The sequence below is a fragment of the Triticum urartu genome, chromosome 2, assembly GCF_003073215.2.
Source record: "Triticum urartu cultivar G1812 chromosome 2, Tu2.1, whole genome shotgun sequence".
NCBI lineage: Eukaryota > Viridiplantae > Streptophyta > Magnoliopsida > Poales > Poaceae > Triticum > Triticum urartu.
In genome coordinates this window covers 672,049,470-672,060,971 of record NC_053023.1, presented here as the reverse complement: position 1 = coordinate 672,060,971, position 11,502 = coordinate 672,049,470, and the positions used below count along the sequence as shown (strand labels likewise).

Here is an 11,502-nt window from a genome sequence, read left to right as displayed (position 1 = left end):
TTGTTTCCTGGAAGTCTTGCAAGCAGACGATCTTAACCAGATCGACTATGGAAGCAGAACTCACATCATTAGACACATCATGCGTCGAAGCGGGATGGCTTCGAGAGTTTTTGATGGATTTGCCGGTGGTTGATAAACCAGTGCCGGTTGTCCTTATGAACTGTGACAATCAAACAGTGATTGCCAAGGCTAAGAGTTCAAAGGACAACATGAAATCCACAAAGCACATAAGAAGAAGATTGAAATCTGTCAGAAAATCAAGAAACTCCGGAGTAATAGCGTTGGATTATATCCAGATGGCTAAGAATCTGGCAGACCCTTTTACGAAAGGGCTATCACGGATTGTGATAGAAAATGCATCGAGAGAGATGGGTATGAGATCCCGTGAATTAGGACCTGGGAAAACAATCCAGCGGTCAACTGAGGAGAGTATCCTTAATTCACCCACTCTGTTGGAGATACACAATACTCTCAATTCTGTAAGGCAGGATGACTTTTGTCTTAATGTGTTCCAAAGCTTGTGTAAGAAAGATGCTAACCTACAGAGCATTCTTTAGAGGAACACACCTATGTGAGCCCGACTGCTTGTCACAGTCTATGATATTGGATAATCTCTAGTAAGCTCATGAGAAGGTACGGAGTATGACTAATAGGCTCTACCCGTGGGGTTTAGCCTTCGGCAGCCACGTATCAGCTGACAATAGGCGAAACTTATGCACGCCAAACTGACAATTCAAGGCATAGTCCATTGTTCAGTTGTGAAGAAGTCTAATCTTGTTGCTCTAGGTGGAAGTTCAACTTAACAGTCTCCACTGAAAATTCTAGTATATCAAACATTGTTTGGAACAGTTGACAAACTTATGTGCCTCGAGATCTGGTGGGGGATTGTTGGATTATGGATGGGCTTAGACCCATATAAGACACTAATCCCTGGTTAATCTTGAGGCCCATGTATGAGATGGCAGGTGGTGGGAAGTTTAGTCCCACCTTGCTAGTTGAGGAGAGTTGAGACCCCTTTATAAGGGCTGCTCTACCACTTGCCATTGGGAGTTTGGGAAGAGGAGTGGTACACGCGCGCTCCTCCTCCTCCGCCGCCCGCCTCGCCACGCCACGCCACGCCTCACCGGGCTGCGGGTTGCGGGAATGAGCCGAGCCGAAGCTTATTTTTGCCGCTCAGGAATGAATTAATTAATCAGGGATTAATTAACGAGTCGCTGCCGGGATTCGTCAACTCCCTTGCCGGGGGTGCGACCCGCGTATTCGTCGACTCCCTTGACGGGAGTGGGCCGACTCAGGAGAGCAGGTGCCTCCGGAACCCTGTCGTTCGAGATCCTGCCCGGGAGAACGGCAATAAGGTTTTTGGGGAGCATCTTGACGCGACTGCTCCCGATCCGTCCCCAACTCCGTTCGCCTCTACTTCCACTACTTCCTCTGCTTCGACACCATGGCTGACGACGCTGCCGCTAAGAAGAAGGCCACGGACGACGCCGGGGCTGCTGCTGCAGCCGTCGCGTTGGCCTGGCCAACCGGAGGGTATGATCTATTCATCCCTCGTTTACTCGTACTTATGCTAGCCGTATATGTGCTGCTCATAGAAGGTTCGATTCTATGTTCTGTACGTGCTAGTATGCTTAGGTATCGCTATGAGATGCATACCTTTCATGCCATGCTTACTGTTAACTCATGGATAAGTCTAATCGGAAAAGTGCTAATATTTCCAACAGAGGCCGGGGGTCTTCCTCCTTAAAAGAAAGAGTGGATCATTGTGGATTTGCAAAGGATTTGCTTGGGTCATATATCTTCATAGCCTACTTGCCAAAAGTTGAAAGCCAAAAGGCCTAACCAAAACCCATGTACAAGTCTAGCCCAAAAAGGTCATGCTCTCATGTGCCAAGACTAACCTAGCAGATTATGGCCAGCGATGTTGCTGTGCTAGTTGAGTAATGGAATCCAGTGGTTCCAAGTCAAAAAAAGAGTAGAATTTATTTGGGACCTGAGAGGAGAACATTGTGTGTAGGATCTAAGTATATAGACTAGACTGGATGAATGAGAGATCTAAATTTTCTTTTGAAACATCAAAATTCTCAGCACAACACAATAGAAATAACTCAACAAGACGCAGTTCTATTAGAAGATAAATTACTTAAGAAAAAAGACTACTAGGAAAAACTAAATAATTCTATTGCCAGATATTCATCAGAGCTAATAACAGAAGAATGACAATGTAGCTACAAATGAAAATCAAGCGAACAACAGAGAAACTATCTTAAGCATCACGTGAGTAACATGAAGCATAACATGATCTCAACACGGATAGAATTGCATGAGGTAGATGAACAACCAAATCACCGATGAACAATCACCATATAGATAACTTAACCGAAAGTAAATTACTGAAAGTAATACGATAAAGAGAAAAAACCAGTTGTGCTTGATGGCGACAAGGTATTTGTTCTACCAGATCATTTTTCTAATGCCCAAGGCCGACAAGGGGTGGTTATGGCATCGCCGGCTAGCATACGCCGGCATGAGAAATTTCAAATATCTCCTAAATGGTGAGCACATTCTTGGACTAACAGATGCTTCTTTTGAGAAAGATTGTATGCGTGGTGCATTCATAGCCGGAAAGCAATATCAAGCAAAGCATACTCCCAAGGGTATCATGTCAACATCAAGGCCTCTAGTGCTTCCTTCATGTGGATCCCTTTGGGCCATCAGCCTTGAGAGAAGAAGCATGGTTTAATCATTGTTGATGATTTCTCAATATATACATGAGTGTACTTTCTCAAGTCCAAGGACGAGCTGAAAGTGACATTTGTGGATTTTGTCAAGCCCAACGCACGTTCGATAAGCTAATCTTGGCAATTAGAAGAGACAATGGCTCGGATTTCAGGAACGACACCTTGGAAGAATTTTTTAGTGATGAGGGAACCGAGCATCAATATTTCGCACCCCTTAGGAGTGTTCCTTCACGTTGTACTGGGGCAGAACTGTTGAAGGTTGAAGATAGAGCTTCTTTTGAGGTTGTACTGCAGAGAGGGTGCTGCAAGTGGTGTCGTCTTTGGCTGATTGTTCTGCAAAACTTTGGAGGCTTATGATCCAGGATGTTCCAAGTGCTCATCTTTCGGCTCTGCATTTAGTTTGGTGTTTTGGGTGTCAAGGTTAACTCACTATGGTTTGAAGCCCGCTAAGATGTTCTACGTCACTATGGTTTGAAGCCCGGTGAGATGTTCTATGTCGTCCTTTTGCCGATACTACTCTGCTTATAACTATCGTTTGGGTTCTGGTGCTAACAGTTTTGACGGCGAGCACTTGCAACGGGGTTTTGTCTTAGTGGCCCAACCCGCTTCTCCTCTTTTCCGTCCACTTGTAATTTATTTTCTTTGTCCTAAAATAAGTGTCTCAACTTTATACTAAATTTAGTACAAATTCGTACTAAGCTCAAGACACTTATTTTAAAACGGATGAAGTAATTTGGCTATAATACTAAAGTTGTGTACTGGTTATTCCGGTAAGAAATTCTACTAGCGCTTACCAACTCATGGTAAACTTTTCTCTTTCACACAGTACATGATTTTCAATGTGAACTAATTTCTAGCAACATCTGAGATTGTTAACTTGGTTTTTTTTTAGAAAAGGAGGATGACCCCCGGCTTCTGCATCTGGGAGATGCATATGGTCACTTTATTGATTATTCTCGAGGACCTTACAAAGTATTACAACAATATGCATAAATCCACCATCTTGGCAACATATGCCGCTACTCCTATCCATACGATGAAGGGGTGCTACCTGGGCCACTCAGACCACTCACCGAAGCCTAACATCAAAAGCCGAAAGCCCCAGCCGAGCCACATACCGGGTCTGGGGCACAATCCAGTCAGACACACTCGTGTGTCGTCGTCGCCATCTTCCACAGGTCCGTCTTCATATCATATTGAGGCATCTACCTTGTCTGGCCACTCAGCCATCGACGTCACCATGACGCCAGACAGTTACCTCCTCCTGCGTGAGTCCATCCCGCGCATCGGACGCCGAGTCTCCACAACGCCATGCCGCCGATAACCGCCGCCATCAATGTGTGAGATGAAGCACCGCTCCGCCGAGTACGGCAAGGCTGCTGAAGACCAAGCACCGTGGAAGAAGGACTCCGAAGTTGAGCACATAGGCGGCAGAGCGCCAACGCACCGCCACCAGACGAACTCCGACCACGCCACCAACCGCCGCCAAGCAACCAAAGCATCACATCCACCTCAAGCTCACCACGAACGACACCCCCAAGAGGGTGACGACGCCCGGAGCGCCGCTGTCGCTCGATCCGGCAAGGATTAGGGCTTTCGCCCGGCATACGAACTGGGTGGAAGGAGGAGGGGAAGGAGGTAACCTGGACGGTGCCTACAAGAAGGGTACGACGCCCTCGGGCGTCGCCGCCGTCGTGGCCAGCACTGCTGGCCTCGGATTTCTCCGGAGCCACCTCCCACCTCCGGCCGCCAAACAGGTACAACTCCGGCGACAAAGGCCGCCCAAAGCAGGACCATCGGAGGCAGCCCTGGTTGAAGTAGACGGAGGCCTTCAGATCTGGATCGGGCGCCGCCGAGACGCTCGCACCACAGCCGCCACCTGTCGCCGCCCCCGTGGCCGAGGAAGAACGGCCAGCACCAACGAGCACCGGTCACCGCAGACCCGGCGTCGTTCCACCAGCCGGGGCCACCACCACGGATCCAAAGCCCCCCGAGGAAGAACAGGGTGGCCAGATCCTCGCCGCCACCTTCACCGGCGGCCGAGCGGCGAGCCGGCGGCCACCTCCGGTGGCGATGAGGGAGAGGAGAGGTGAGGGAAAGGGCCGGCGGCGGGCTAGGGTTACGCCGCCCGAGTCGCCCCTGCGGGAGCGACGCGGGGGCAGTTCTAGATTGTTAACTTGGTGCCCCAAGCATGATGGGAAAATAGATAGCCAAGTTAGGGTGCCCCAAGCATGATGGGAAAAACATTATAATATGGACAATGCAAACTGATCGATGAGGGTGGCCCAAGTGTGCCCAAGTGCGCTTGGAGGATTTTGCTCAAGAAGCCCCTACTACACACACACACGGTCTAGTCGACGGAACATGCACCGGACACTGGGACAGGGTGGTAGCGGTTGGCGCGAGATGTGATCTGTGGAGCTGCAAACGGCAGCACCCAGGCATTTCTCCTAGACGAACTCCCCTGGCGTTGATGGTTCGTTCCCCACCGCTCGACACGGTGGAGGCAAAGCAGTGTGTGTTTTTCACTGTGGCTGCTTGTCCTGCTTTTTTTTTTTTGAATCATGCTTGTCCTGCTCCTGCCTTAATTACCTCCGTAGCTACCATAGCCTTTTAGGTGCACTAATGGATACATTAAACTCGATTAATTTACAGGCCTGCGATGACCATAAACACACCTGATTTAGCCAACACTAGTCTCGATCTACAATCTTACACGCAGGCAGGCAGGCCCTACTGCTTGGCTTAGCTGCTGCCTCATGCACGCTCATCTGCCCAGGGAGGTGCTCTACTACCTTCTTCTCTTATCTTCACGATCTGCAACTCAATCACCGGCACTCTGGACTAAGCCGATCTGCTAGGCTGAGCCAGATTAGTTGCTTCCGTCAGCTGTCATCGAAACATAACAAATGTTAAGAAACAATGAGTAGTTGCAGATGTGTTGAACAGAAAATGGGAGGGAGTGTACAACCCCTACCTGAACGTCGTCTCAGGACAAAAAAGCACACGCCGATCACGGCGTAGCAAAGGAGGAGAAGCAGTCCCTTCAGATAATGCGACGATCCGTCCTGCGCAACACACGAACAATTCCTTCACTGAATGAGTTGCTAAGCACAATGATGTTGACAGCAATGCCAGAAACACCGACAGAACATAGGTTGGCTCGACGCACGCACGTGGCAATGCGAAACAGAAACGTAAATTACCTGGAGGGTGAAGCTTGTCACTAATATTGCCAGGAACAAAGAACCGGTCTCTAGCAGGTTGAAATCAAGATCCATTGGAACCCCCATGACCCAAGCCACAAGGACACTCAGTGGCACCTACAACAGTTCAGTTCCATCAGGAAAGAGACAAAGGCAAGACCATATGAAGATAACAATGTCGAGAGGTCAGTTAATACAGACCACAAACATGGAAATCTGCGTAGCTGACCCCAGAGATACTCCGAGGGTGATGTCCTGTTACGACAACAACAAAATAGAACGGATTTCGTGTTACTTATCGCTCCACGGCATTTCAGTGAGTATGCACGGGTTCTGAACTTCTGATGCTACTTACCAGCTTGTTCTTAAAAGCAAATATTATTGCCCCAGCATGCTCTGCTGCATTCCCAACAATCGGAATCAAGATGATGCTAATGAAGCTCACTGATAGTTCCCAGGATTTTGAGGCCGCCTGCAAAATTTGTTCCCAAAAAAAATTTGTTACCTGCGCTGTAGGTTAGCTCAGAGTAAAATTACAGAGGAAGTTTCTTCAGAACTCCCATCCAAACTTGGCCAACATGAACATGGCATGGTGCTGCATACCTCAATTGTGCTCACGACATACTCCGACAGTAAGGCGGTTATCACAGTCATGACCGCTAGCCAAACCATCGCACTTGTAAATCCCAGTACCGCCTCATCTTCAGACACCAAATCATCACCATCATCTTCAACCTAATCATTTTGTCATTAAACAACTAGTTATATGCATGGTAATAATTTATTCTGGTATCTGATCAGCACTAAGCCAAATATTACACACCTCCTGTGGCTCAAAGAGCTGGCGATGCGTCTTCAGCTGGAAGTAAAGGTAGGCTCCATAGGCCAGGATCATGAGAACGCTGCACGCCCGGGATAGCACCAATCCTGAATCGTCGGAGTTTACTGCATGCTCACCAGCGCTTACTGCATACCTCAGCATCAGCGGCATCGATTGGCATAGCACACCAAGAATCAGAAGCCCTGTGCTGACATCTGCTTGCTTCTGCACAAATGAAAGCCATATCGTCGTTCATGCGTCATGACAAATTCGTGCAATCTTAAACAGCATAACAGTAGTACGAAGTAGATAGCCGAGTTGGTTACTCTGTCATATGGCTGCTCGACACCGAGGTTGGCAAGCCCACCAAAAAAGAGGGAGGTGCCGAGGACAAGCAGCAAGTTGGACAAGATGGAGCCGAGCAGGGAGCATTTCACCACCGTTATCTTGCCCTCCCTCAGGGCGAATAGCGCGATGATAACCTCGGTGACGTTGCCGAATGTCGCATTCAACAGTCCACCGACTGCAGTTCAGGTAGATAACCACATGACGTCCAAGTTGTAGGTTGGTTAGAAACTTAGAATGATTTGACGTTTGGAGATCAACAACTCTTACCAGTGGGACCGGTGTAGAAAGCGATCTGTCTGTGATCAATCAAAATAACACAAAGAACAGAGTGCAAGCTTTGTCAGCGACATAATAAAGAAGGTGACGCCGAACCGAACACGCTATGACGATGAGCAGAGAAGCTTACTCCGTCAGGAAACTGAGTCGCTCCGCAAGAGGAATTAGCCCGATTAAGCTAAGCACGAAGAGCCACACCTGCATGAGCTCAGCATTAGGAAAGATATAGCAAGTGTCCGAAAAGATGGACAAACGGTGAAGAATATTCGGGATCCATATGCTCTTCCTGTCCTATTGCTTTCAGCCTCGAAAATATCACTGTCCCTGTTTAACCGGCCAGATTTTTGAACATGGTACAGCTTGGAATATGTTGGTACAAACTAAAAACATAGGCAGTCCTCAGTCCTGGTGTGTCTCACGTGTTCTCTGCAGCACCGGCACGACAGTGAGAGCTGAGAAGACGTAGGAGTCACATGCCGGACTGAAACCTTTGGTAAAATGACAAGAGAAGGCGGTACTACAAGGGCATCAACCTCTGCTTTGTCCAGAGGAATCCCACAGTGGAAACGGCCCGTGTTCGTGTTTGAGCTGAGCTCTCGCCGATCAGCCGCAGCATTGTCTCAGAGAACTGCTAGCGCAGTGGAGCCTACGTACGGACAGGATTCACCTGATGACCACGTTGTTAACTTAGTAGAGTACTGCTAATCCTATATCATTGTTGCTGCATGTGCAGTGAGCCCAGGGGCGAGATTAATGGCTGCCATCGCTGGATGGATCATGGATGGATAATATACTACACTAGCAGTGGCATTAGGGAGGTGGATGTGAGGTGCAGAGGGGCATGGATGTTGATGGACCGACATGGGCGACATGGGTGGTGGTGGAGGGCAAGAATGTGCATGTGATTCGCAGAGCCGGGGCATATTAGTCGCGGCTTATTCCATCCCACGATTCCATCTGTAACGCGTCAATTTTGATTAGTGGTTGGGGTTTGAGGCCTAGCCCACATGCCGGTATGGGGTCACTCACATGTAAACAGCTCGTCGTAAATCAAATCTTTCTCCAAAATAATATGTAAATCAAATCACCATCATTCCATTCTTCTCATAAACATATACTAGTAGTAATTGCTGTGAATAGTTATGTTGGCGGTTTCTTTAATGGAAATCAATAAGAAAACTTAGTATGGGACTATGAATGCATTGGCCACAGCTCTCTCTCTCTCTCTCTCTCTCTCTCTCTCTCTTCACATGTTTGTGCAACGCCCTGTCGAACTATTAATCTAAGGACTAATAAGGTAATACTAAATGCAGGAGTTAGTTAGCGGTGGGCAGAGGAGAATAAGATATATTTTTATGGTGGTGATGAAAATGTTCAGGATGCTTGTTTTACAGTATGTTGGAGACAAGGCACATGCAGGTTTTACATAGAGCGGTTGATCAGAGAGCACATCAATCGTCCCTAATTACTTGGAGTATTAGCTAGATGTTCCTGCGTTGATGTGACAAAAGCAGAGGAGAATGCGAGATCTTTCTAGTAGACGAAATGGCACTGAAACCGATGTACGACCGTAATCCTCCTAGGGTGATGAAAATGTAATGTGTGTTTTATGTTGGATAGGCACATGTAAGCTTAACACACAACCACAGAGCAAACCAATTGTCCCTGCACATAACATATATGATCCGATCCAATTGCGATAACGGAGGAAGCAATCGGAATCAAAGAGGTTCGATCGATAAACAAGCAGAAAATCAGGTGGAAGCAGGCGCTGAAGGGCCGGTGAGATTGGAGGAGGAGGTTACAGGGAAGGAAAGAAGGGGGCGTACCTGGCCGAAGCGCATGTATCTGGCGACGACGGCGAGGAGGACGGCGGGGAAGAGGACGAAGAGCTTGGTGCCGAAGAGCACCTCCTGGAGGGTGGAGAGGAAGCCGCGGAGCGCGGCGCAGGGCACCTTGCGGACGAGCGAGGTGTCGGACTTCTTGCGGAGCGAGGAGGAGGACATGTTGTGCGCGGTGCGGCCCAGGTGCCGCATCTCCTTGCCGCCGGCCTCCAGCAGCGGCGCCGCCACCGCCACCGCGGAGGAGTCCATTCTCGCAGGCCGCGGGCAGGCTCGCTCGGCTGCGCTCTGTTTCTCTCGGCTGGCTTCCACCTCCTCAACAGCCCGGGCGGGGGCGGGGGCATGTATACCGTGTAGTGCAGGGGTTAGAAAAGGGGCAGGCAACGTGGCGTGCGGCGCCGCTGGTCCGTTAGCACGCCCTCCGCCTCGGTTGTGTGGCGGGGCGGGCCAGGCCAGGGTACCGCTCGGGATAGCCTAGGCCGGCCGAGGGGATCGGCCTGGCCGGTGGCCGCTGGTGCTGGAATCGGGTACCGGGATGACGTGGATGGGGTAACAGCTCCCCCGCTAGCCTCGCCTAGATTCGTTGCCGCTCGGCACCCACCCACCCGCGTACGGCGCAGCATACAGCGAAGCGAATGTGTACGTACTACTACGTACGAGGGATGCGGGTGACGACGAGGAACGGGAAATACACAATCCTTGTTTTTCTCTCCTGGCGGCCGGAACCCTCCCTACCAGGAGAGGCCCTCTTTCAGCCCCCTCCGCCGACGCCCCCGGCCGTCGGTGATAGGGGGGGTCATCGAATCCATGTGCGTGAATCGTTTTTATCTTTTTGTAGTCTAGATTTTTAGGCTGTTCATCATCTTGGCTTCGGCGGCGACGATGACGGCACTGAATAAAGATTCTTCAGATTCTTCCCTGACGAGGCCATCGGTCCTATGGTTGGGGATGAATTTGGAAACCAGTCTGTTCAAGCAAAGATGGCGTGGCGGCGGCGACATCCTCGTGGTGGACCTATGTCCTCGGGCTCCGCCGTCCCGACGGCGTTTGCTTCAACGCTGGCGCGGAGCTTGGGAGGTAGTCTAGGAGCAGATGCAGATTGTGGTCTGCATCGACGACATCTGAAAGACGGAACCGGTGCTGGGTTCGTGGTTCCTGGATGGCAGATATGATTTCCTTCTTCGTCGTCTTAGTCGTGATGGGGTGCCAGATCTGGAATTCGATAACGTGTCTGGGGTGTTGCCCCAGTCTGATTCGTTCAACGGCAATGGCTTCACTTTTGGTAAGTCATCTTGGAGGTCCGCAAAGCTGCATATTAACGATGGAGGCGCGTCGAGCTCGGGTGAGGAGGTGATCCGTTATTCTTTTCTTCGGTGGCTATTGTGGTGGTGCCAGAGACAGGTGACAGGCGTTGGTGTCAACCTCAGAGATGTTCTGCTATATTTTTCAGTTTTGTCATATCAGTTCTTAACTTTGTTTTTATGATATAAATGAGACATGTATTACTATGAAAAAATACACAATTCCTTGGCGATGTGTGTCTAACAAAATACGGCAGCTCTGGCCTTTGATTTTTTTTTTTTTGCGTATGAGCTCTGGCCTTTGAATTGATGGTATATTTGGACATATCTTCTTGTGTATATAAAAAAGTACGGCAAAGCTAAGCGGTGGCTACGTACGTACGAGAGAGGTCGATGGGGACGAATGTCTTCTTTCTTTTTTAGCGACCAAGAGAGAGACAAAAACTCTGAAGCTACAGGGAAGCTTCCTCCTACCAGCTCGTGTTTTTCTTTAAAAGCAACCAGCTCGTGCTGGTGTGGCGTGTGCGTGCTGGTCTTGGTTTTTGCTCGGTTTGGGGCTCCCGGTTCGGCGTCAGCGCGCTGCTTGCGATCGTGCGCCTCTCCAAGGTCCAGAATCGGATGTTACTCGATTCGTGTGTGCGCGTGTGCCATCTGTGATCTGTGGCATCTCGTCATGGAGCTACAGTGCCATGCACACCTTTCCTCACTCGTCCCCAGCGAGGCCCGGAACAAAACCTCGAGAGGAAAAGTTTCCCCACGGCCGGTAAACATTGACGACCTGTTTGTTTGTGTCGCGGCTGGATTAAAAAGTAGCTGAGCTGGTAGACGGTGGGACGCAGGCACGCAGCTGGACGGTACAAGCACTGGAAACCAAAAAAACAAAAACAAAAACTAAAACAGTTGTTTGTCAATTGCATTTAGGACAACCGGTGAGCCAGTAGCTAGGGGTGAAAATCTGAAATGCTCTTA

General features: G+C 49.5%; 1 protein-coding gene across 1 annotated transcript; it reads right to left on the bottom strand.

Annotated features, from left to right (window-relative positions):
* Window positions 1-5,260: 5,260 nt before the first annotated feature.
* LOC125539629 (vacuolar cation/proton exchanger 1b-like) lies at window positions 5,261-9,607 on the bottom strand. The gene is made up of 11 exons (XM_048703127.1): window positions 9,221-9,607; window positions 7,522-7,589; window positions 7,383-7,411; window positions 7,094-7,290; window positions 6,771-6,992; window positions 6,551-6,682; window positions 6,303-6,419; window positions 6,149-6,202; window positions 5,948-6,064; window positions 5,719-5,809; window positions 5,261-5,630 (listed from the first exon to the last, which is right to left on the bottom strand). Exons 1-11 carry the CDS (start codon window positions 9,482-9,484, stop codon window positions 5,614-5,616), a joined length of 1,308 nt encoding a protein of 435 aa, XP_048559084.1. The 5' UTR covers window positions 9,485-9,607; the 3' UTR covers window positions 5,261-5,613.
* Window positions 9,608-11,502: the final 1,895 nt, after the last annotated feature.